General features: G+C 40.9%; 1 protein-coding gene across 1 annotated transcript; it reads left to right on the top strand.

Annotated features, from left to right (window-relative positions):
- LOC138823809 (zinc finger X-chromosomal protein-like) lies at positions 1–23980 on the top strand. The gene is made up of 6 exons (XM_070017369.1): positions 1–59; positions 11803–11891; positions 17742–17891; positions 19442–19591; positions 20554–20694; positions 21767–23980. The coding sequence occupies exons 2-6, from the start codon at positions 11831–11833 to the stop codon at positions 22360–22362; spliced, it is 1098 nt and encodes a 365-aa protein (XP_069873470.1). The 5' UTR covers positions 1–59; positions 11803–11830; the 3' UTR covers positions 22363–23980.
- The last annotated feature ends 2697 nt before the right edge of the window (positions 23981–26677 follow it).

Genomic DNA, 26677 nt, shown 5'->3' with positions numbered 1-26677 from the left:
GCAAGGCCTTCCCGTGTTATCCGCGCCATCTCCGACCCTTGCTCAGCCGGTGTAGTCCGGTGAGTCCTGGACGCCTCTGTGTCCTTGGGCCCTAGTGTCAGTGCGGTGGTCTGGGCGGCGCCCCCCATGGTCCCTCCCCTGCGTCGGGCTGGGCGACGCTGCTCCAGAGCCTCAGTAGGCCCTGAAGACGCAGCTTGCGATGCCGAGCAGGCCGGGGAAGGCCACAGTGGGAGTAGGCCGCAGTGGGAGTCGGCTGCAGGGAGTGGTGGCCATGGCGCGCTCTTGGGAGGAAGCGGGTGGAGGTGGTGGCTGGGTGGCCCAGCGGTGCGAGGCAGCCGAAGCGGCCCTAGTGGACCGACAAGTGATCCAAAGTGGGGGCGAAAGGAGACGGGCAAAGGCCAAAGGTCCAGGCCTGCGACGAAGGCCGCAGCCGCGCCGCACACATTTTTCACTGTGTAAACATCGGCAGTGGTGGACTAACTCCCTGTGGGGGAAAAGATGCTGGAGTGTCTGTAAGCCTACCTTCTCCAGGAAACGACCAGGGATTGCAGGAGAGGGGGAGCACCATTCTGAAGGCGGCCTCTGGAGAGAAAGATTTCTCTCTGGTGGGTGAGGAGGATGTACAGCAAGAGAGTGGGAGGCCGCACGCGCAGTGAGCCGGCCCTGCCCTCTCTGCCTGTGCGCCTTCTTTGCTGGGCTGTCTTTCTCTGCACTTCAGCTTCATTTCCTGGTGCTGCCTAGTGGTGCCTGGTGCTGCCTGGTGCTGCCTAGTGCTGCTTGGTGCTGCCCGTTGCTGCCTGGCGCTTTCTCACATGGTTTGTCCCCTGGGTGGCTGCAGTGAGACCCCAGGAAATTCAATTTTTGCTCGAGTACACTCATATGAGCCCTTAAGTTGAGGCGGTGCCGATTTCAGCCAGTATTGCCCCCACTGTCTGAAAATGCAAACTCAAATTCGATGCGAAAAAACTGCTTCCTAGTGTGTCCAGTGGAAGACTAGTGTAAATTAGGACAATGAAAAGGTCTGGAGGTTATATTGTCATGTATCGGGAGAAAGTTTTTCACTTCTTGAATGAACGATGATTTATCTTTTTGTTTCCCTTTTATTTTTCCCTGTCGTTTTCCTGTCCCTTTTTCCTTTCAATATCCTTGGCATGACAGTGGGTTTGGAAGTTGGCTGTACGTTTTTTCCTCTGAAGAAATGCTAAGTGTTACTAGTGCATACTGGAGACCTTACATGCTTATGGGGGTGTTTGTCCTCTAGTGGTGGGGGTTGGGGGACGAGAGCAAAATAAAAACGTTCTTCTCTCAGAGGACTTTGGTCTTACTGGTTGCTGAGCAGTGAGAGAACCATAGTCGATGCACTGTGGAAGGTGTAAGGAGAGCTGACTAGGGTCTTCTGTGGGGCAGTATACGGCTCAGAAAGCTGGCCGCTGGGGATTTTAGCTTACATGCACAGCATTATGAAAAAGTAGGTATTTTAATGTGTTGAGGTGTTCTTTTTTTTTTTTTTTTCTTATACTGGTGTGTGGAACTGTTTCTGCCTCTTTGCTGCAATAAAGAAAATGGAAAGTATTAGATCATCCAGATTTTTCCATTCTTGTAAGAAGTATGTAAATAAGTGCTAATCATGTCTAATGGGAAATGGTTTAGAACACAATTTGGAAAGTAGAAACTGGCAGTTCCTTCAAATGAAAGTAAAAAATAATCTTCTAATGAAATCATATATTGCTAAGTGTGATTTATCCTGCCATGGAAACCATACCTGATGTATCAATTGTCATTATTTAAATACATAGAAACATGCGGTGCTAATACGCTTCAAATGCCTGTTAAAGAAACATGGGAATTAACTTTTAGAGTTGTCAGATTACTGACCAAACAAAGTCAGAAATAATTGATCTGTTGAGCTCAGACTAACATATTGTGTAGATGCTGGCAGGTCCTTGGGGTCCCATTTTGGCTGGAGGAGGGGGTGAGCAGGGTCCACCATCCTCTGCTCTTCACCCCCAGCTTCCAGTGCTCATGGAGTTACACCTTGGCTTTTAGAGAGATTCCCAGGCATGAGCATAGCAGTGCCACAAGTCCGTGTTGGTAGAGCCAGCAGTTCCTCAGCAGCTGCACTCAGGGGCTGTGGGCATGAGACAGGGGGCACCGTGGCCAGGACACCACTGCTGCTCAGATGAGTTGGACACTTTAATTACTGCTAATCAGTGGGACAGCCTGGCTCTGGGAGATGAAATCGTGCTTGGATATCTTTTTAATTAATAGATAAGCCAAATAGCTATATGGCATGAAAAAAAATTATATGATAATACGCTTTGAGGTTTTCCACTCAGAAAATAATGAGAATTTTTGACCATAGGAAGCTGTGAGGGTGCGTGTGAACTCTTGCTCTGTCACATACAGCTAATGACATGTGGCTTTCATACTTTTTTTCTTTTAGTGTCTCAGGTTATAGAATCCGAGATACCATAGTCACAAGTGACATTTTAGCTTGTAAAATTGTGTGATGATACCTTATCCGTTGGAAATATAGGAATAAGAATCTGGCCATGATTCATCAGACATGAATTTTGAGCGATTGCTCTCTTGAAGAGTTGGTGTTCTGATTGATGCCTCTGGTTGGTCCCTCCTGTCACTGCATCACTGGTGGACACTTGTAGGTGGCTCACACATCTCATATTGCTGTACTCGTTGGTATGTACCATTGATAAGTAGGAACTGGTTTGGTATATCACAGCAAATGACAAATGGTGTAGACCTGTCTTTGTACCCCTTCCGTGAGCTATAGTTGTGGGTTGTGTGCTTTGTAGCCTGGTCCATGGGAAGCAGCAGGGGGCACTGACGGTTGCCGAGTCACAGTGGGCGTGTGGTGTGGAAGTTTTCTTGAGGGATTTTGTTTTGGTTCTCCTTTTCATGAAGACTGGAATCAAGCATACATGTAAATTTTTGGTAATCCATCTGTAAGTTAAAAACTCGGAAAGTTGCAGATATTTACAGGATGGCTCCAGTTGAGACAATCTGAGATGCTTAGACTAGAAAGTTCATGAGGGTGCAGTTGTGAGCAGCATTGCTGAGGTATGTGTGACATTGGACTAGAAGCTCTTGTTCACTGCAGAAGTTTCAAGGCAGAGAAATATACCAGGGGAGTCAATGTGGGCTGCCACTACTAATCGTTATCAAGAAATGGTGCCTCTTCTCTCATCGTTGGTTGCTCTGATTTTTCCTATCTTGCTGAGTAGAACAATGCGCTTAATAGCAAGGGTGTTATGGTGGCTGACTAGAGAGAAGATTTAGGATGTCTGCCCTGTCCTTAGGTTAATTATGAAGACACAGGTATTTACAGAGTAGCTCCTAAACTTGTGTAGCCTACACTGTCCTCACAAAAACCCTGCCTGGTGAAAAAACTTACCAAATGGCAATAACCCTTTCATTATTCTTCAGTTATTGAAATCTTGAAGCACCTCCTGTGACTGTCCAGTTACTGGAGTTCCTGAACATGTAGAGCATGTGTTTCCAACAATCTTATGGTATAAAAGCCAAGTTTTCCACACCTTTTCGGGACTGCAACTGATCACAGCAGCAATGTTTCAGCAGTTCTCCATGTTTACTACATCAGGATGAGGTTTTGAAAGGAGTGAGTGAAAACAGAGAGGCGGCCATTTGTACAGGCTTTGTTGGCTGCCTTGTGAAATAAAATGCTTAGGCCATTGTTTTTGTGGATTATAGAAGTAGCTGATTTGTATTGGGAGAGCTGAAGTCCTACAGAGAAGATAGAATGATATCCTGCACATTACATCAACATGAGGTGTTTCAGGACATCGGTTAGTTGTGGCTGATGAAGAGTAAATTAGCCTCAAGCATAAGAAAGAATCAGGTGAGATTATCTTTAGCAGGAAATCATGTGATGAGTTTATATGTGTCCATGTTTATATGAGTAGTTCTTTTATTTTTTTTTACTGTTTTTATTTTGTGTGTTTAGAAGGGTAGTCGGTGATGAACTGGAAAACCAGAGGTATACATATTTTGGTAGTAGTCGCTTTTGGCCAAAGGATGTGTTATTTTATAACTTACACACAGTTTATTTTTTGCATAAACTAATTATTTATTTAAAGCTATAAAAGTGAGGCAGATAGTTGATAAAATAATTTGGAAAGGATAATTAGAATGATTCACAAGATTTAACATAGGAGGATGATACTTTACAAAACGCCATGAGGGGAATAAAAGTCAAACTCTAAGTAAAAATGCCACATTACAGAGTATTTTATAAAATACAAAGTCGAAGATATAAAAGAACTATATATATTCTAACTCTAAAAATGAGTAATCGCGACTAAATATTAGTTTTAAATTTACAGTTCCTGGGCATGAGAGCCACGAAACTGTACATATCTCCGGAAGTATGCACAGCCGTTTGCTCAGCCATACAATTTACACACATTTTAGAAAGACAGTCCCTGTCCTTGTTTAAAACTTAGTGTTTTGAGGGCTGAGTATGGTGGCTTATGCTTGTAATGATACCTGCATAACGGGATGACTTTGAAGCCTGGGAGGGCAAAAGGTTAGGCTAGCAAGATGACATGTAAACTGGGTCTGATGGCACAGGATTGTGATCCTAGTTACGTGAGGTAAGAGCATCTTGAACTGAGGATACGTTAGATTACCCTGAAAAGTAATACAAGCCGAAGAAGCTGGATGTTTTCCTGAATTTCTTGTCTAGGGTTGGTAAGAGCCTAGATAAAGTCATAGTTGAGCCCCAAAATTGTTCGTATATGACTGACTGATTGACTTGCGTCCTTTCTTTTTTTCTTCCTTTCTTTTTTATGTATGTATGTATGCATATATATACATATATATATATATATATATATACTTTCTACATTAATGTATATCTTTATATATATATTCACAGCTTGTGTTCTGGGAATAGGACTTGTCAATTTGTCAATTTTGTCAATTTCCTTTTATCTTCAAGGTGGTGTACAGAGGATTTAGAGTTACAAATGAAAGGCAACCACTCCCTTTCTTGTCGTACCCATTACCCCATACCTCATTAGTCTCCCACTTTCCATCCTTCCCAACTCAGTTAAGTTTTACAGTGCGTTTCCAACATAGTGTCTTGTGAGTATCACTGGGCATTGGTTTAGCTTTTTTCCTTTGTCTCCTTTGTTTTTCCTTTGTTTCCTTTGTTGATCCCTTTCCATTCAGATAATTCAGGTAAACATATTGTATTTGACTTTTTGGGAATTTGAGAAGTAGCTATCAATGTGCTAGAGAGGAGGGGACAAAGAACTGGAAGGCAAAGTAGGTAAGAATTAAGGTTCCCAGTGCTCTTCATTATTGGTGTTACTTTTGTTAACTTTTGTTACTTTTGTTACTTTTGTATTAGAAGTTTGAGATGCTGAGTATAATAAATAAGTTGTAAAGAAGCTGGGTATTTCCTTTTTTTCTTCTCTCTCTCTCTCTCTCTCTCTCTCTCTCTCTGTCTCTCTCTCTCTCTCTCTCTGTCTCTCTCTCTCTCTCTCTCTTGTATTGTGGTCGGGGGTTTGGGAGAGCAGTCCTGGGGCTTGAAGTAGGATTTGGGTTGAGTCCTTGAGCTGTTTTTCCCAAGGCTAGCACTCTACCACTTAGAGCCACAGCACCACTTCTAGCTTTCTGAGTGATTAATTTGTGATAAGAATGTCAGGAACTTTCCTGGTCATGCTGGCTCTCAGCTTCCTGAGTAGCTAGGACTACAGATGTGCTATTTGTCAGGAATCGATTGGTGAGGGGTTTCTGTCTTAGTGTTTCTTTCCACTTATCCTCACCTCTCCTGTAAGGAGGTTTGCACAGTGTTCTCAGGTGTTTTAGGAAATGCGCTGGATGCCTGGGAACTCAGTTGATCCAGCTGCTTGGGAAGTTGAAGCCAAAGGATCACAAGAGCCTAACAGTGGGGAAGGGTCTATGTTAACTGACTAGCTAGCCAGCTATCTAATTACATAACTAAATAACACATCAATAAATAAATGTATTATCAAAGTGGAAATGATGTCATCTGTTGTGAGTACAGTTTCAAAGTTTGAACTTTGCCGACAATTGTAGACCTCTTTCAACAACGGTTCGAATGAGTAGTGTTTCTCTGATATTGCATGGTCAAAAATGTCTTTTCAGCAAGATAACTGCATCTCTGTGTGCCCCTCATAGGTTCATATCCACTGGCTTGCATAAAACTGGTTTATAGGGCTGGCTCTGGTGGCAACTCCCACTTTCAGCTTTTTTGGTGATGATTCATTGGAGTTAAGAGTCCCAAAGGCTCTCCTGCTCAGTGTGGTTTAAAATGTGCTGGTCACATCTCAGCCTCCTCAATAGCTAGGATTACAGGCCCTTGAACTGCTTTAGTTATTTTTGAAACAGAGCCTTCCCTTTTTGACTGGGCTAGGCTCTGACTCTAGTTCTCCTCCTGGTGACTTGCTTTACAGGCATGTCTCAGTGTGTCCCCTGGTCTCTGTGGAGACCAGGAGTTGCCAGACTGGCTTTGAACCATAATCTCGCCTCTCTCTCACTCTCCAAAGTACCATACCTTAACTAGCAGCTCTCCTAGGCCAACACATGTATAGATGTTTTAAAAACAAACCAGGTATAGACTCAGATATAACAAGGTAAGCATTATTCTGAATTAATACCTAAATAAAAATTTGAATTGTGCTAGATTATGATTTGACATGATTTTTACACTGCAGTAGTACAAAATCTCAGTATAGTACTTTTGCAAAATAATTGAGCAGCATTGAGTAGAAGCCAGGTGCCGGAGACTCACGCCTGTAATCCTAGTTACTCAGGAGGCTGAGATCTAAGGATCATGGTTCAAAGCCAGCCTGGGCAAGAAACTCCATGAAACTCTTATCTCCAATAAACCATCAGAAAACCAGAAGTGGCTCTGTAGGTCAAGTGGTAGAGTGCTAGCCTTGAGCTGAAAAACGGAGGGACAGTGCTCAAGCCCAGAGTTCAAGTTCCCCGACTGAAAGAAAAAAAAGTATCTTTTAAAATTGCTTTTTTTGTATGCATGTATCCATATAGTAAGAGTAACCAAAGCTTGCTTTAGAAATACTGTACTGCGTGAGGAATATACTTTTTTGTTTTGTTCTGTTTTTCTTATTTTTTTTCAAACTTTCTATCCCTACCCTTGTTTTTTGCCTATGGAATATGCTTTTGAAGTTTGGTCACACTGGCTGTGGGACATGAGCCTTCTTACTATTGGTTCTCTCGCTAGTGTCTCCAGAGGAACTGAGATTATATGATGGTTGCCACAGACTCAATTGTACTTGTCTAGTTGATATTCATACAATTTTCTTTTGTGAAATATGATCTCATTTTTGTCATTTTGTAAAATAGTTCTCTAATGATGAGTAGACCAGGGGAGAGCCCTAGATGAAATTCAGTGATCATAAGTGTGCTAAGCATTTCCACTTGTTTTGGTTTTTCGTTTATTTTTGTTGTTGTTTACATTTTCATTAGTTTGGGTGGAGTAGATGGAGTGCTGGCACTGGTGCTGTTTCTATTCTGTTTGGGACGCTTGAATTCTGGGATTTGGGAGCTGGAACTCAGGACCTGAGCACTGTCCTTCCTTTACATTTTTCTCTCCAGACTAGCACTCTACTACTTGAACCACAGCTCCACTTCCTGCTTTGGTTATTTACTTGGAGCCAAGAATGTACTGTAGATTTTCATACATGGACAGCCAGGCTTTGAACTGTGATCCTTAGTATCTAGACATAGGAAATTTTAAGTCAAGGTATCTGAGTATCAAGATATAGGAGATTTTAAAACAGGGTACACAAAGAAAAGCTCTGAGTTGTCTTTTTACATCCCTGACTGAGTAAATGTGTCACTTTGAAAGGTAGTGCCTTGTTGAAGGTGCTCTTAAGCCTTTGGCTTTCCTTTGCAGCCTTATTTTAAGCTGTGGAAATGTGGAGAACATGAGACAAGATAAGGTAGGCTGGGAAAGTAGTATGTGTAGTAAAAAAGGTAGTACATGGGCTATTTAACAGTTTTTCTCAAAGTCTAATTAACATTCATGTTTTTCCCCATGTATTTCCTAGATTCTGTTCCTTAATTAAAACTTCCAAATGAGCTCTTCACAGGCGGTTTATGGTCTTAATTTTGCAAGTCTTAGTCAAGCTCAAGGTGCAGTGAAGGCTGAGAGGTAGACTGATATGGAGAGACAGAGAGAAACAGACTGAGGGTCAAATAGATAGTGTGTTCAGGGCAACCATCTGGTGACCCGTGTGATCACTTGGTCTTCTTCTACATTTGCATATAGACTTGGACTCCTTGTATCATCTGTCTTGAGACGCTTGTGCTGGCTGTATTGTTGTGGGTATTTCAGTCCAATGTTACCAGCATATTCTTTCTCCCTTCTTGTAGATACATCTGCCATATGTTTCACTGATAAGAGTGGTGTCATTGAATAATTAGAGGAAGTTAGCAGTAGTGGGCCCCTGCTAAAACATTACCAGAAGAGGTTTAAGGTGCTCTGAAATACAAAATGAAAACACTTCCAGTTCCTCCACCACGGTTCTTGAGCTGGGAATTTTATCCAGGGCCCTCATACATGGAGAACATATGTTCTGCTGATAGGTTGCATCCCTATTTCTTTTGTTCTGACGATAATGGGGGAAGGGGAAAGTAGGGCATCAAATGCACTGTTGCTTCCTATGAAAAGAGGAGATGGGGTTGCTCATATTAGTAACTGCTCATATGAGAGGTATGTTCACCTCTCCTGTGCCCCAGTATGTGTTAGGAAAGGAAAGCATTCAGTGACTCTTCACAGACCCAGACTTCAGGCTTTAAAAATAGTTGCTGTCTTTGCCAGATCGTCTACAGCATGTAGCATTGGCCGATTTCTTTCCTATGTGCTGGAGCTCTTTCATCTTTTTCATTGGTTGGTCACAAATGATTAAAGTACAAGTGAATCTCAGAAGGCTGAGTACCAAAGAACCTTTCCAAAGTGGAAAGGAAGCAAACACACCTCTTGTTGGAGTAGTGATGTACTTAGCACCCTCTTACCAGGCAAAATTAGTATTTATAGCAGGTAAGCCGGTGATAGGCTTAGCCTAATAGTGCAGGGTCTTTGGAATATTAACATCTGTGTAAAATTTTCTGAGCAGCAAACCTCTATGGATGATCAAAGGAATTCTGCCTACAGATTGTTGGGATACCCTCTGCTCAACACAATTGTAGGATTTCTACATAAAAATCAACTTTTGTTTATAGGGTTTCCAGTCAGATGTGGTTGTGTCTTGAAGGAATAAATCCACTTGAAGGACTGTATTGATTTCAGACATCAGGAAATTATGAACTGTAATGTTAAAAAAGAAGTAAAAGGAAGAGAAATTGTTCATGAGGAATTGGCAAGGGATGATACCGAGTCTGGCAGGGAGTGAAGAAAACTGTAATGTGTTATACATTAGGACTCTCCCTTAGTTTGTGGGTTTGGACATGTTCTTCCTGTTGGAAAAAAACAAAAGCAACAATATGGGAGGAAATCAGAAAGGTGAAAGGTCAGGGATAAGGTAGCCCTGAGATACATGGGAGGAAAACTAGGATGTCACTTAAGGAAAGGGAAGGAATTGTGTGCCAAATCCTGAGCAGCCTAAAGGATAAGTAGTTAAAAAAGAAAAGCTGGTATGTCAAAGGAACTTGTGTGCCAAATCCTGAACAGCCACAGGATAAGTAGTTAAAAAGAAAATCTTGTTATATCAATGGAATTTTTTTTTTTTTTGTCTGTCATGGGGCTTGAACTCTGTGCCTGGGCGCTGTAACTGAGCTCTTCAGCTGAAGGTTAGAACACTACCACTTGAGCCACAGCTTCACTTCTGTTTTTTTGTGTGTTTTTTTGGAGATAAGTGTCTCGGGGACTAGTTTGAACCACAGTCCTCCAATCTCATCCTCCTGAGTAGCTAGAGATTACAGACGTGACCATCAGCTATGGATATCAATGGCACTTTTGTTTCCATGTGTGCCTTTGTGTTGGTCTTTAGAGAGAGTCTACTTCCATATGTAGCAAGCTTTTGCTTTGGCCTTAAACTTTCTATTGACCTGCATGGCAGAGCACACGCTTCATCCAAAGCACTAGCATTTCTATTACATTAATTGGATTGGCTTTTGTAGATAAACCGAAAATGCCCTTAATTCAGTTTCATCTAGTTGGTTAGAGAAGATTAATTTGGATTTAATTGTGTGGGTGCCAGTCCTGGAGATTGAGCTCAGGGCCTGGTGTCCATGAGACTGAAAAAGGATTACTTTTAGGCTCCCTACTAGCTAGGATAACAGGACCCTGGCACTTTATCAGGCTCTTCATTGAGAAAGCATCCTTGCAAACAGTTTCTACGCCGACTGGCTTCAAAGTATAATGCCAGTTAGTAATCTCAACTTTTCAATGAATTATGTTTGAGCCAGGAGCTCGTACCTTACTTGCATTTACATTTTTAAGAGAAGAAATAGAAATATGTAGTGAGACCTAGTTTTGAAAATCAGGAATAACAATAATGGATTTGCAGCCAGTATTGGTTCTCTGTTTCATTCGGGTTGATGACTGTGGTCTTGTTATTTGAAGCAACGTGATTGTCTTAAACTATGTTTCTTACCAGTGAATAGAGAAAAACTGGGATGTTGAAAAGCCATTGTTTATATATAAATTACAGTTGAGTGTGTTATTTACTTGTATGTGTTTATCAGGACCACATAACCTTTTTTGAAAAAAATAAACTCTTTTCATATACTAGGTCTGATCTCTGTCCCTGAGCCTGTTGTACTCAAAGATAAGACCTTATCTCTTGAGCCACAGCAACAGCTTTTTCTGAATAGCTTATTGGAGGTAAGATGTCAAAGATTTTCTCCTTTAAATTGTCTGTGAAGCAGGATGTTCAGATCTGAGCCTCCTGAGTAGCTAGGATAACTTGTGTGCCACTGTTGGGCAGGTAGCATGTCTTCTGAATAGAAATGCATATTAATAGCCGGGCACTAGTGGCTCACACCTGTAATCCTATCTACTCAGGAGGCTGAGATCTGAGGATCACAGTTCAAAGCCAGCTTGGGCAGGAAAGGCTGTGAGACTCTTATCTCCAATAAGCCACTCAAAAACAGGAAGTGGTGCAGTGGCTCAAGCAGTGGAGTTCTCCCCTTGAGCTGAAGAGCCCAGGAACAGCACTCAACCATGGACAAAAAAAAAGAAAGAAAGAAAGAAAGAAAGAAATGCACATCAATGTAGGTATCTATGTATCTACCTATCTATGTATTGATGTGTCTATGTACATATCTATCTATACCTGAGACTTAATTTTTCTACTGGAAACTAAATATAAAGTGAATAACTTTACTCTTTTTCTATACCTCTGTTAGCATTTTAGCTACAATGAGAGAAAGAGAGGGATTAGGGTTTCACACAGGTTATGAAAGTGGGTTTTTATTCTGCTCATATGAACTTGTCTTCTTTAATGGCGGAGAAGAGTTCCCTTTTAGACCAGAGAGCAAATGAAAGAGACTGACATACAGTTACATGTTCCTCCCTATTTCTGTAATCACAAGGTCATTATAAAGGGAGGCGGCCAGTGACTACCCAAAAATGCAACAAGTGTTTACACTTCTTAGATATTTTGAATTGTTACCATTTTGTGAATTGGTGATAGCAAGATTAAGGTACCTTAAACTTAAGGTATAAGGAACTCTCACAGAAATCCCTTTATTAAATGGGCTCAGGTTGAGCCAAATCATGATACTTTTAACGTTTCATTGTTGGTTGTACTTTATGCCTTGTCATAGGTGCTGTGACGACTCAACATTAAAGGTCATGGATGGAGATGGATTTGAGATGCAGCCACAAGAACCAAACTCATTCTGTCCTGCAATAGGTATAAGTGTGTCTTACATGATCCTACTTTTAATGTATCAAACTTGGAGTTTTTTATTGAGAGAAGAAATGTCCCAATTTAAGATTCATTGATGGCCTTGTAATTCTGCCAGATTCTCATAGCTAATTCATTGGTCTTTTACTCTGGTCACCTGGCTTCTCTAATTTTCCCAGTTATACACTTCCATCCTAGTAGCTATCACAATCAAAGTGTTCGTAGTTGGATGTGTTATTTGTGTCTATTAGTGTATTATCACAGTTCCTACCAGCAAGACTGGTAGTACTTGACCTCGGGATTCTGAGATACATAACTGGATTCCCTTTGGAATTTCTTCCATAAGGGCAAACTCAGGGTTTCTGTGTGGCTTCCTTTAGATTCTCCTGACTATAAAGATTTTTTCAGTCCTTCTTTGCTTTCCACTTATCCACCATATTGATTTTCCCTTTCAGATTTTTGCTCCTGGTACTTTGCACAGGATTCCCTCAGGCAACAGTGAAAGGAGTTTTCTCATGTATTGTATTTTCCATACCATGTCCTCCATCACTTCTGGACTCCAGCCAGAAAACTATTCCCCCTAAGAATGTGTACGGTTATCTTTAGAAATCCAAGCCATTGCTCCAACCTTAGAATTTATCCTATTATGTGTATTTCCAGTTGTTTTGGTATACACACACTGACACAGGTGGGCACACACATTTACAAACATGCACTCACATGCACACACAGAATAACCTCTTATATACAGACACATGGCATTTTTACAATATTAGGAAGTAGGAGTTTGTTGTTATCTCTCTCACAAATGTGAAATATAAAAGGCCATTCTCAGTGTTCCCAGTCCATGAATGTCACTGAAGTTGTACTGAAGTTTAGCCCTTTTTAGTTGTAAAAGAACATTTAAATCTGATACTAATGATCCTGTGGGCATAGGTTAGGAAGTGCAGCAACCTTCTGGAATACAGTTTCTCTTGTAAATTGACAAAAGTTATAAACACAAATTGCCTGTTACTAAGTTCAAGATAGCCTGACACCTGATAAACATGGAGAAACACCTGAGTTCACAGGTGTCTCCTGACTGCAAAGCAAGCTACTCAGGATGTTGAGATCTCAGGATTCTGATTCCAAGCCATTCTGGGCAGGAAAGATAGAGAGTTAGGCTGGAGCCAAAATCCTCTCCAAGACATTTTCAGGTCTTTTAGTCTATCCCCAGGAGAGACACAACAACACAGGAAAAAGAAAAAGAAAGTAAGCACAAAAGACAGTTTTAGGAAGTATTAGCATTGGTAGAGGTACAGGAAGACTTTCTGGGGAAAGCCATCTTAGCTAGCTCTAGTGCTACACACATGTAATTGGGGTCCTCAGAAGACTGAAGTGGGAGTATCTTACGTTTGAAAGCACCCCGGCTATATAGTGAGACCTTGTCTTAAGCATGATTAAGGAATCTAGGCCCTGTTGGCTCCTGCCTAATCTAAGCTACTCAGGAGGCTGAGATCTAAGGATTGTGTTTCAAAGGCAGCCGGGGCAAGAATGCTGGTGAGACTCTTTTCTCCACTGACTTGCTGAAAAGAGCCTAGAGTGGAGCTGTGGGTCAAATGGCAGTAGCCCTGAGCAAAAACTCTCAGGGATAGTATCCAGGTTCTGAGCCCCATTCTCAGGACAGGTACCCTAAAAAACAAGAAATTAAAATACACAAAATTCAACTCATCCTTTCATGAAGGTCTTACTCTTTGACCTACATAATTTTTGGAACTCTTGTTATAAGAAAAAGTCAGCTTGCCACACAAGATTAACTTTGTTTTGTGTTCTCATCTCTATTCAACTTGTCTGAAGTATGTTTATCCTGAAATTCTGTTGCATTTCTGATGTATGTCTATCTTGAATTTCTGCTGTCTTAACTCTTAATTTGACCTACCTTTTCTTTTTAGTCTCTAGCTCCTTACTGTTGCCTTCAGCCCAGTGCGGGAGTTGGAGGAGGAAGGCACCAGGGGACTGGACAGGTGTTTGTGTGTGTGCGTGTGTGCGTGTGTGCGTGTGTGCGTGTGTGTGTGTGTGTGTGTGTGCGTGTGTGTGTGTGTGTGTGTGTGTGTGTGTGTGCTGAAGGTTGATCGCTCAGAACAGGTGCTATCCCAGAGTGTTTCCCTTTGCTGTCTTTGTGTTATTTTGCTTAAGGCTAACTCTCTTGGGGTTGAGCCACAGATCCACTTCTGGCTCTTTTGGATAATGTATTGGAATTCAGAGTCTCACAGACTTTCTTTCCAGGGGCTGGTTTAAACCCCATCCTCAGATCTCAGATCTCCTACAAAGGAGGATTATAGGCATGCACTACTGCCTGGGATTTGCTAGCTGTCGAACATTTTTGTAAGAAAATATTTACCTTTCATACGTTAGGTTGTGAAATATATCAGTTTCCTTTCATTAAAAGATGTTTTCATTCTGAGACCAATTGTGTTTAAAAATGTAGCTTGCAAGCCAAGTAGGCTCTGGTGGATCATGCCTCTGATCCTTATTGCTCAAGAAGCTGAGATCTGAGGATGTTGGTTTGAAGCCAACTGTGGCCAGCAAATTCAAGGGACTCTTATCTCCAATTAAGCACCAAAGAGCAGGAAGTGGGGATGTGGCTTAAGGTCTTGGTCCAAACTGTTACGTTTTCTCTCAGATGTGAACGAAGCCTCCTAAACAACAGTGGTGCATGAAAACTTCTGCAGGGCCTTCTGTGTTTACTCATGAATAGACACAGCAGACACACCCAAAGAGGATACTGTTCCTTGAGGAATCCAAAAGTGTACATCTTAAATACTGTTCATGAAAACGATTGCCACAAATGGAATTCATTTCGTTGGTGTTGTTTCTTATTCTTTTTTTCCTGGTGGATTAGTTGTACTGTTAGGGTGGACAAATGTAGATGTGATATTCAATATACCTTATAGAAACAATGTACTATGTGCAACTTGTGGGCAAGGACGGCAGGACAAATCTGGGAGGAAAAACGGATGGTGACACATTATCTAGAGAGTATTTTACTCATAACCTGACTTATGGAACTGTGACCCACCCCTTCATCTTCCCGTACAACTCTTTAATATTAAAAAAGAAATTGTATTTTTAAAAAGTTACACAAGAGGGCTGGGAAGGTGGCTCAGTGGTAGAGCGCTTGCCTTGCATGCCTGAGGCCCTGGGTTTGATTCCTTAGCACCACATCAGCAAAAAGAAAAAAGCCGGAAGTGGCGCTGTGGCTCAAGCGGTAGAGCGCTAGCCTTGAGCTGAAGAGCTGAGGGACAGCGCCTAGGCCCACAGTTCAGGCCCCACGACCGGACCCCAAAAAAGAAAAAAGTTACACAAGAGAATGAAACCTCAGTTCCAGGAACACAACTAAGGAAGGGAGCGTGTGAAGGGACGAGGTAGGAAGGGAAGGAGGCATTGAATAGGAGAGCAGGAAGGAGAGGACAAAACTGAGAGGGTAAGAGAGGAAGTAACAAATGGAGGAAGGGATAATAAGTGAAGTAAGCCAGGCCTAAAGAAACTTAGGTCCCATGCTTTCCCTTATTTGCAATAACTAATGTATGTATGAGTCAACCAGAAAAGGTCAGATAAGTTGATGTTAGGGAAATGAACCCTAAGATATGTATTCTAATGTTTTTTTCTTTCATGTGATTGTTTCTAACACAGTATTAAGATTATTTCTTTGTTGCTTTGTTTGTCCCTCCCCCATGGTATAACCCCTTCATTTACTGTATTTGAGATTTGGTATAATTTGTGAAGGGAAAGGGAAAAAACAAATCATTTAAATAGGGATACTGGTGGATACATTGCAATAATGAGATGTACAAGTCCTTAAGTGGAAAACAAGCTTTAGACCTTTTGTGGGGGCGGAGGGGGGAAGGAGGATTGGAAGAAATGGGAAGGGGAAACAAAGGAGGAGGCTACAATGCTTGATAAGAAATGTACTCATTATCTTGCCCATGTAATTGTCACCCCTCTGTACAGTATTTTCACAATAAAAAAAAAATGGAGGGAGGGAAGGAGAAAAAGCATAAGGATAATAGGACTTGGAATTATATTCCTGAGTGTAAAGAGTTTTAGCACATATATGGTACATGTGTGCACATCTGATGGATACTAGATGGAGAAAACAAAAACAGAGCGAAATGGAAAAAAATCCATCAGAAGGACCCATCAGCTTCACAGGTCATTGATCAAAACAAACTAAGCAACTCATGGCATCAATGGGAGGGAAGGGAATGAGCAGGAAAGTGGAAACTGCTGATACTAAGCACAAGGAAAGAAATGTTACATATCACCTGATGTGGAAGATATAACTGTATTGTCAAAGCTCATAGAACTCATAAACTCTATGGACCATGATAAAGACAATTTGCCTGATGAAAGTTAGAATGTGGTTGTGACTTTTAACTAAGTATCACTATCTCACAATACTGTGGAATTCATGTAATCACTTAGTCACAATAAAAAATTTGCTAAAACAACTACAACAACTAAATCACCAGTTATAGGGCCTAAGGCTTTGGAATTATTGCATGTCTGATTGCTACATTTTACACCTCATGTTTGTAGGAAGGAAGATTTCAGTATATTCCTACCTATCAGTTTTGGTTCTTCGTAGGGAAAGAGAGTCAAGAGGATTCACTTTCACTGCTGATTTGCTTATAATGTTGGCTTTACAATTGCTACAAAAAATGAACCAATTTTAATTAGAAGATTGTAAAATAGTTCCAAGATTCCACAACATAGCTCACCTGTTTACAAGCAGTTATTTAAAACTAGGATTAAGAATTGGGGATACGGAATTCTATGCCTCCATCAGAAAGAATGACATTGCCCAATTTGTTAGGAAATGGAAAGGCTTGGAAAAAATTCTATTAAGTGAAGTAAGAGAAGCCCAAAGAAACATAGGTCCCATGGTTTCCCTTATTTGCAATATCTAATATATGTATGAGTCAAACAGAAAAGGTCAGATAATGAGATGTTAGGAAAATGAACCCTTAGATATGTATTTAAATGTTTTTTTTCTTTCATGCATTTGTTTCTAACCCATTTATAAGATTATTTCCTTGTTGCTTAGTGTGTCCCTCCCCCACAATATAACCCCTGCTTTCACTGTATTTGATTTCGGTATAATTTGTGGAGGAGACGAGGAAAAACAAGTCGTTTAAATAAGGATACAGTGGACCCGTTGCAACAATGAGAAGTACAAGTTGTCATGTCCAAAACGAACTTTACTACTTTGGTGGGGGGGGTGGGGAGGTTTGGGTGAGGGGGTGGGGGGAGGCAGGGAAGGGATGTGAAGGGTAAACAAAGGAGGAGGCTGCAATGCTTGATAAGAAATGTACTCATTATCTTGCCCATGTAATTGTAACCCCTCTGTACAGTATGTTCACAAAAAAAGAAAAAAAGAAAATACATTTAAAAAAAAAAGAAATATACTCATTATCTTGCCCATGTAATTGTAACCCCTCTGTACAGTATCTTCACAATTAAAAAGTAATAATAATAAAAATTTAGAAAAAGAATTGGGGATACCCAGCCTAACACCGTTGGATCAGGCCTATAATACTAGGTATTCAGGAGGTTCAGATTGGAGGATCAGGCTGGGCACCTTTGGGTAAAGAAAAGAAAGTATATGTCTTGTTTTTTGTTTACTGTAACCTAATTTAGCAATACCAGAAATATGACTTATGTGGTATGCTGGGACAATTTTTTCTCAAACATCTCTTAAATTATTTTCTTTTCTGTGAGTCAGATTAGAGATTGTATTGGACAAAAAGACTAAGAAAATAGCACTACTTCATGTATATCAGCTGGTTGATTCTGATATATTTCCCACCTCTGTAGTGAATGATGCATGCAACTTGGATCATGGTGGTCCCATTAGACCGAATATGGACATGGAACCAGAAGTCAGTTCTTGTAAAGTAGATGACACTTGCCCTGAAGTCATGAAGATGTCCACTTTAAAATCTGACAGTGGAATGGATGACTTAGGTAAAGAGGAAACCTTCAGCATGTTTATATGCTGTTCCAAATTACTCATCTTGATTCCTTAAATGGTCGACCCTTAGCTTTCCTAGACCAGAATAATTGACATCTTCTTTGGAGACATCTTTTAAGATGTACTTGAAATGTATGGTAAAAGTATTACAGAGGACTGTGTTGAAATGAAGGTTCTAATGAATTCTTGTCTTGTTTCCTGACCGGTGGCCATGCAGACATGGTAGAAAGTGCCACCTGAGAGTAATTTTGGAGAGGAACTAGTGTGTCAGAGCAAAAGAATTTTTACTTCCAGGGAATAGAAACATGTATGCCTGTCAGTGACTGCAGGCAAAAGAAGAAGTCTTAAGTAAGCAGAAGGCATGTGGTGGGAAACATGTCCATAAGTTGTGGGGATTAAGAGCTACTCAGGATTTTGTATTTGGGACAGTAAGTTTACTATGAAGGTACTCTGCTAACTGAATGTGTCTATGCCTCCATTTTATTATTATATTTCAGGCAGAACTAACATTTTTGTCCAAGGACAGCCTCAGCTTATATTGCTGCTAACTGTAGACTGTTGCGAAGCTGGAATCCCACATCCAGATTGTTGTTGTCTCAGATTGTATTACTCCTAAATATAGTCTACTGAGTAAGTAGCTGGGGCTCACACACAGGATGTCTGTTGAGATGCTGTCTCTGCGTTTTTTCCAAGCAGCTCTCCTTTAGTGGCTGGATTATACACGTAAGATGCTCTACCCAGCCTACACTGGGTATTCAATGCAAGCAGTATTTGAATGAAGTAAGGGACACTGTTTTAGTCATTATTATGGTCTCTTTTTTCAAAGAAGGCATCCTTGTCTTTTAAGTCAGCAAGAAATCCTTAGGTTGTTGATTCTTTCCTTCTTGCCTTTCATGAACTCGGTCTTTCTGTCCTCTTTTTGCCTTTATTCTTTCCTTCTCAGCCTTTGTTACTTCCTTTCTTCCTTTCTGTGTTCATTCCTTGTTTTCTTGCACCTTTCCTTCTATCCTCCCCGCTTTCCTTCCTTTCTTTCTGTCTTCTTTCCCTCCCTTCATCCTTTGTTCCATTTTTCCTTCTCTCTGTCTCATTTTCTTTCTGTCTTTCCCTTTCTTCCCCTTGGGGTTTACATTCAGTGGTGGAATTCTGTGCTTTACCTTTGTGTTTTCAGGACTGGAGGTCTATCACTTGAACAACAGTGTCTCTTTCAGCTTGAGGTTTTGGTGTTTAACTGCAGAAAAGAGTGACACATGCTTTTCTTCCCAGTCTGGCTTTGAACCTCAGATCTTCACATCTCAGCCTCCTGAGCTGTTAGGGTTACACATATGAGCCTACCGGTGCCCAGCGACATTGGTGCTTTGAAAGTTTATGGAAGGGGTCGATGGTATACACCTTCATTCATAGCACTTTGGGAAGCTGAGTCAGGAGGATTTCAGCCAGCATGGGCTAGCAAGATTCTGTATGAAAAATCAAAGTATGAATTACAGCAGAGTCTCAGAAATTAATATCTCTAACTTTTTGTGCATCTACTTAATTTTGTACTTAGGTTTTGTTGAAATTACTGATGAAGGATATATCGATGTGATTAAAGGAGAGGAATATGCTACCGCTCTAGCATCTTCTGCTATACATGAACAGCAAGTGGGTGACAATGAAATGAAAGCTCTGATGCCAGTCTCATGGACAGTTGCTTACGGTAAGTCACATAGTAGTTGAAGAATTCAGTCTTTGAATAATGAAAAAACTGGCATCTGTGTTATTCAGAGTTTAGCACTGAGAAATGAATTTGTGGTGGTTTAAGGAGAGGTGAGGAATTCTCAGATGGGTTTTCTTTTTCCCTATGCATTTTGCTCTGAGTTTCCAGGTACGTTAGAAAGGGACAGACTTTCAATGTGTTAGCTTATAATTTTGCTTGTACATGGCTCATGACTTGACCACCTCTTTAGGAGATTGCTGGGTTTGGAAGCAAGGTGTTTCCTGGTCTCGATATGAATGTGTCCATAAACAGTCCCTAAGCGGTATGGAGGTTCCTCAAAACACATAGAGCTCCCCTGTGACCCAGCAATCTGACTTCTGATGCCCCTCAGTAGAAGAGTAGATCAAGAAGATATTATACATATATACAATGGAATTCTGGCTTCCATCAGAAAGAACCATACTGTCCCTTTTGTTAGGAAATGGAAAGACTTGGAAAAGATCGTATTAAGTGAAGTTGACCAGTCCCAAGGACATTTAGGTCTCATGGTTTCCCTTATTTGCAATAATTAGTATCTATAGAGGATAATCTTATCAGAGAGCTGAAAAGCTCAGAAACCTTGTACAAATGACCATATAAGCTGGTGCCAAGTGAAAGGAACCCCAAGATATGGACACAAGAGGTCTGTCTTAATTGTTACTGTTTTAAAAGTACCATGTGATTTTATTACTTTCTGTTGTTTTTGTTGTTTCTTTGTATGTTCTTTCCCCTATGGCATATCCCCTGTTGCTACTGTACACATTAAAAATAAAGTAAGAATTTTTAAAAGACACAGTGACTGAAATAAGGAGTTTCTATATCTCATGAGTGTCAGCACTTGTTTTCATGTTTGGGGCTAAGAGTCCCTACTGTTTTATGCCTCATAATACTTTGTAAAAATGTTTTTAATACTCACTTACTAGGTGATATCTCTGATGGACCTGAAAACCAGACTTCTGGAGCAGGTACCCTCTTGCATGCAGATGAGTGTGGTGGCCAAGATCGACTCGCTAAACAAAACCCAGGGAAAAGGAAGAGAGATGATTCCCAGCAACAGCAAATGGGTGAGGGAAGGGTAGTTTTCACTCCACACGTTGGTGAGGTTTTAGAAGAAATTGATGAGCTACAAGTAGCTTTTGTTTTTGAAAATAGAGTTTCTAGAATTCAGGGAGAGTCATGAATGAGTTCCTTGGAAAAATCTGATTGTGGTTCAGAATGAAGGAAAGGAATCAAAACTGTAAGCTGATTTTAGTGGAGATGAAACAAAATTCCCAACCCACCTTATGGGTCTGGTCATTGTTTTTAGGGTCCTGTGAGTTTCAACTCACAGGATTTTTCTTGTTTGTTTGTTTTATTCTAGGTCATCGACCCCTGAGCTAAGGTACATGGCTAGGGTGCTAGCTCTCCTTTCTTTTTCCCCTTGCATTTTTTTCTTATTTGGGTCTAGCACTGAATGAAGTGAGCTGGCACATCCCTTACAGCTCTCTCATATGTATAATTGGAGATAAGAGTCTCAGGAACTTCTCTGCCCTGTCTGGATTGGAACCTCAATCCTCAGATCCTCAGGCTCATGAGTATCTGGGATTACTAGCATGAGCCACATGCACTCAAATTTCACTCATTATTGTCAAGATAAGCCAGCCTGGGCAGGAAAATACATGAGACCATTATCTCCAATAGACAAAGAACCAAATCGTCAAGTACAGCTGTGGTCCCTCTGCAGGCATATAGGATGATATTTTTCTCATTCTCAGACTTTTGTTTTATCATAAAGTGATATGTAAAGAAAAGGTGCCACCAAAAGGTACTTAGGTGTAAATTCTGTGAATGCGAGACAGCTGTTTTACAAGGGATATTGAGTCATCACCTTTTAGCAAGAACTCTCCCCACAATTGTGTAGGGTGCAGAAAATGTTTTGGCCCGTATTAGAGCACAGAATCCACATGAGAATCCATTGGAGAGGTTATGGGTTGTGGAGGTGGGGGGGGAGTAGGGAGATGGGGCGGAGGGAGCTCTATTAGCACTTGTCCTGGGAATATGAGTCTGCGGACTCTTCTAACTTGAAAACACATCCAAAGTCTAAGCCCAGCAAAGAGATGCCATTTAAGGGTGACATTTATCTTCTGACTTCCCCAGATACCAGAGAAGCAAGGCAACATGGCTTTATCAACCCAGGAAGCAAAAGACACCAGTGTTGGTATTGTGACCACAGGAGCTCAAGCTCAGGTGATTTGAAACGACATATAATTTCAGTTCACACCAAGGAGTACCCCCATAAGTGTGACATGTGTGGTAAAGGTTTTCACAGGCCTTCCGAACTCAAGAAACATGCCGCTGTCCACACGGATGAAAAAATGCATCAGTGTAGACATTGTGATTTCAAGATTTCAGATCCATTTCTGCTAAGTAGCCACATTCTGTCAGTTCACGCCAAGGATCCTCCCTTTAGATGTAAGAGGTGCCGAAAGGGATTTCAACAACAGGATGAGCTTGAAAAGCACATGAACACACACAGTGGTCGGAAAGTGTTTCAGTGTGAGCACTGTGAGTACAGCACCACAGATGCCTCAGGCTTTAAACGGCATGTTATCTCCATTCATACAAAAGACTACCCTCACCGCTGTGAGTACTGCAAGAAGGGATTTCGAAGACCCTCTGAAAAGAACCAGCACATACAGCGACACCATACAGATGAGAGCTTGTCCTCTCAGTGTGTCCACGGATCTTTATAAACCTGTGCTGTGAAGCAAGAGACTTTCTTAAAGGCAGTCATCCTTGGTCATAGGCAGCTGTTGATGTACAAATACAGCTGAGTTCTCTGTAGGCTTTATTCAGTAGAGCGTTCTGGATCTTACTCTCTTTCTTTAACAGATGAGCAAAAAGAAAAAAGATTAAAAATCATCAACAAGTTGCTTTGTAGAAAGTAGCCAATCCTTCTCTTTACTGAAGTTTTAGTCTTTGAAGCTTTAATGCATGCTTACTTACCTAACTTTCCTCATCTCAACAAGATGAGTCACTCTAAAAAGTAATCATCTTAACCAGGTTGGGGCAGACATTTTCACATTCCTTGGAGATGAGATGATTTTGGTAATATAAATAGTGTCAGATCTTAACTGAACTTTACAAGGAATCATTTCCTGGTCTTAGTTTCTTCAGCCTTTTGGACTGTGAGACTTTCCGTGTGAGCACACTAGTGAAGCTGAATACACATTGACCGTATTTGCCCAAAGTTTTCATTTTGTCCAGTGGGAAAAGAATGCTACTACTGAGCATAAGATTTCCTTTGTACTGTCTCTCTATTTTTCAGCAGAGCTACCTTTCCAAGTAATTTTGATTTTTGCTCTGTGTGTTCAGATTGTGTTTTATAAATGAGACCTCATGTAGTCAGGCTTTATAAGACTCTCAGAAGTGCATGGTACCTGGTGACACTTTTGGCCACTTAGCTGTTTTTCTTGGGTATTCCTCAAATCTTATGTCTAGGGTGAAAACTATTCGACAATATAGAGCTTGAATATCTAGAAATGTCTGCGATCTTTCTGTAAACTTGATATAAAAGAGTAGAGTTCATGTGAAGTAGAGAGATAAAACGAGTGAACTGTGTAGAAAGTTTTCCCTAATAACTTTTATTCCTGCCTTGAATTGTTCTGGGAAATTAACTCAGACATGGTCCTTCTGTTCTGAGAAGCTGGTAAAGATACTTTCTGTTTTGCAATGAAAGGGACATGAGGAGGAATTATAACTCCATTTAATAAATGAATGAGAAGTAATTCCTAGAGTGGCAGATTAAGCCTTCTTTTTGTTTGTTAGAAAACAATGCTTGAAGAGTTCCTATGCAGGCTGGCTTTTATTAAAGCTTAAGATGGAAGCAGTGGAGGGGCTCAGATTTGCCTTGAGCAAAAGAAGCTCAGAGGCAGCACCTAAGGCCTGAGTTTGGGCAGGCAGGCAGACAGACAGACAGACGATAAGCCCAACACACACACATCTTCACACACACACAAACACACACACACACACTCATACACACACACAGAGTTCAGATGTGAAGTTTGGCTTTCAAATATCAGCCAGTCTTTCCATTTTGTCTAAGAGTTCACTCCATGTTAAGTCACTAACTTGACTATAAATGAAATATGAAATTAATTCACTTTGCTCGTCTTGAGGCATTAAGCTTTTTAGAAAAGAGGAAATTTTTTACATCTCTTAAAATAGAAAGGGACACTGCCAAATGGGGCAACTAATAGAACTGATTTTAAGAAGCACATTCTGAAGAATCTTCTGGTTCATGATACTCCAGTCTACGTGTGCTAATAGGCTTTTATTTTGTAGTGTTACACACACACACACACACACACACACAACTTCTTCACACTCATTTTCAAGTTTGACATCCCACCATAAATACAGATTGAGTTTTGAAGCCTCTTATAGCTTCTTACTACCTCTACATGTTCCCATGGTGTTTAGTCCGATGGTAAGGTATTGTGGAGAATAAATTTTTGTATGTGTAACAATTTTCAAAGTCTTCTTTGAATTTCATTTTTAATACAAATATTCAAATGAAAATTTAACATAAGATATTTAAAAAGTACAAAAACATTAATTTGGTGACATTTGTTAAATAAACAGAAAGATAAGAGAACACTTTACATGCTTCATATTTCTCAGCCTCCCTGGAGTCAAGTGTGTTGATTTTAACTTGTGGCATTGCAGAGTGAAAAGCCAGAAAATTTTGGACAAAAAAAATCACCTCAAAGTAAAGCAGAAAAGGTCAGACAAGGTGATGTTAGGGAAATGAACACTAAGATATGTATTCAAATGTTTTTTTTTCTTTCATGCGATTGTTTCTAACACATTTATAAGATTATTTCTTTGTTGCTTTGTATGCCACCCACCCACAGTATAACCCCTGCTTTCACTGTACCTGATGTTGGTATAATTTGTGGAGGGGAAGGGGAAAAACAAATCATTTAAATAGGGATACAGGTAGACCCATTGCAACATTGAGATGTACAAGTTGTTATGTCCAAAACCAACTGGTGAGTGGAGGAGGGTGAAGGAGTGGGGAGGAATGCATGTGGAGGCAGGGGGAGGATGGGAAGGGATGGGAAGGGGAAACAAAAGAGGAGACTACAATGCTTGATAAGAAATGTACTCATTATCTTGCTCATGTAATTGTAACACCTCTGTACACTATTTTCACAATTAAAAAATCACTTCAAAGAAAAATGAAATTGTTGTAGATTACTAAACTGTTGGGATAATAGTCTGCTTTTTGTTTTATATTCAGTTGGCTAAGTTAAAGAAGTTGTTTCTGTTAAACTTTTCCAAGAGTAGAAAGATCTTAGCATGGCTAGTTATGATTTCACTGAAATTCACTTTTGGATATTTTATGTCCTTTTGTACTCGTTGTGAAAAATATCAATTATTTAAGAAATGCTAGTGTATACATGGTTGGAAATATGTGTTTGATTGCAAAAATTAGATGAGAATATTTTTGTTTTATAAAAGGTTAATATGACTCTCAGGGATTTGGGCTTCATAGGTGATGAGCCACCAGTTGAGCCACAAACAGCCCTGTTTAGCTTCCATTCTGTTTGAGATAGTATCTCAAATTGATGGTAGACAACACTGTTATTCTCATGCTATAAAGAGCTAAATACAAAGCCCGGTGACTTTTTAAGTACTTAATCAGTTGAGGTTTATCTTCTTCATGTTCATCACATTGTTTCTTTTATATATTTTTTTTTTTATTTTGGGGGGGAGGGTCCGGTTATGGGGCCTGAACTCTGGGCCTGGGTGATGTACCTCAGCTTTGCAGGTCAAGGCTAGTGCTCTGCCACTTGAGCCACAGCACCACTTCCTGCTTATTTCTTATTGCTTATGTGGTGCTGAGGATCGAACCCAGGGCCTCATGAATGCAAAGGAAGCACTCTACCACTGAACCACCTTCCCTGCGCTGTCTTTTATATTTTAACTTGGCATATTTTATATGAATGTTGATCTTAGTAAGCCAAACCCCTAGAGTGTTTCTTTCTTTCTTTTTTTTTTTGTCGGTCGTGGGGCTTGAACTCTGGGCCTGGGTGCTGTCCCTCAGGTCTTCAGCTTAAGGCGAGCGCTCTACCACTTGAGCTACAGCGCCACTTCCGGTTTTCTGGTGCTTTATTGGAGATAGGAGTCTCATGGTCTTTCCTATCCGGGCTGGCTTTGAACCGCGATCCTCAGATCTCAGCCTCCTGAGTAGCTAGGATTACAGGCGTGAGCAACCAGGGCCCGGCTCTAGAGTGTTTCTTTAGGAGCTGGCATCCTACTATTAATGAGGAATGATAGTTGATCACTGTTCCATTACATGAAAAGTAAAATCTCTTTTAAAAATAAATTTCGGGGGGTTCAGCGTGGGGCCAGAACTCTGGGCCTGGGCGCTGTCCCTCAGCTCTTCAGCTCAAGGCTAGCACTCTACCACTTGAGCCACAGTGCCACTTCCGGCTTTTTTCTTTTTGCTTATGTGGTGCTGAGGAATCGAACCCAGGGCCTCAGCCATGCAAGGCAAGCGCTCTACCACTGAGAAACCTTCCTAGCCCGAAAAGAGACAATTCACTTTGGCTCATGGTGTCCAAGGATTCTGTCCACTGCCACCTGGCTGCCTTATTTGTGATCTAGGTTAAGAAGAACATGGTGGAAAACTGGGTATCTCAGGTGATGAGGTGAGGCCACCTGCTCACCTCATGTCAGTTCTAAATGGAGAGAGACAGAAGAGAATGGAGATAGAGGCCTTTAAGAAGTCTACCTTTGCTGGGTACCAGTGGCTGAGGCCTGTAATCCTAGTGACCCAGGAGGTTTAGATCCAAAGTTCTGTGTACAAGTACAGCCCAGGAAGACGAGACCGCGAGACTCTTAGCTCCAGTTAACCAGAAAAATTGGGAAGCAGTGCTGTGGATAAAGTAGCTTCGTGCACCAAAAGTCAGGGACAGCACCGGCCATGAGGTCAACTGCCAGATGTAGTGGGAAAAAATGATAAACCAGAATCTTTTCACAGAAATACCATAGTTA

The sequence above is a fragment of the Dipodomys merriami genome, unplaced genomic scaffold (assembly GCF_024711535.1).
Source record: "Dipodomys merriami isolate MVZ:Mamm:240054 unplaced genomic scaffold, mDipMer1.0.p SCAF_123, whole genome shotgun sequence".
Taxonomy (NCBI): Eukaryota; Metazoa; Chordata; class Mammalia; order Rodentia; family Heteromyidae; genus Dipodomys; species Dipodomys merriami.
The sequence above is the reverse complement of the archived record's forward strand: the minus strand, read 5'-3'. Positions and strand labels throughout refer to the sequence as shown.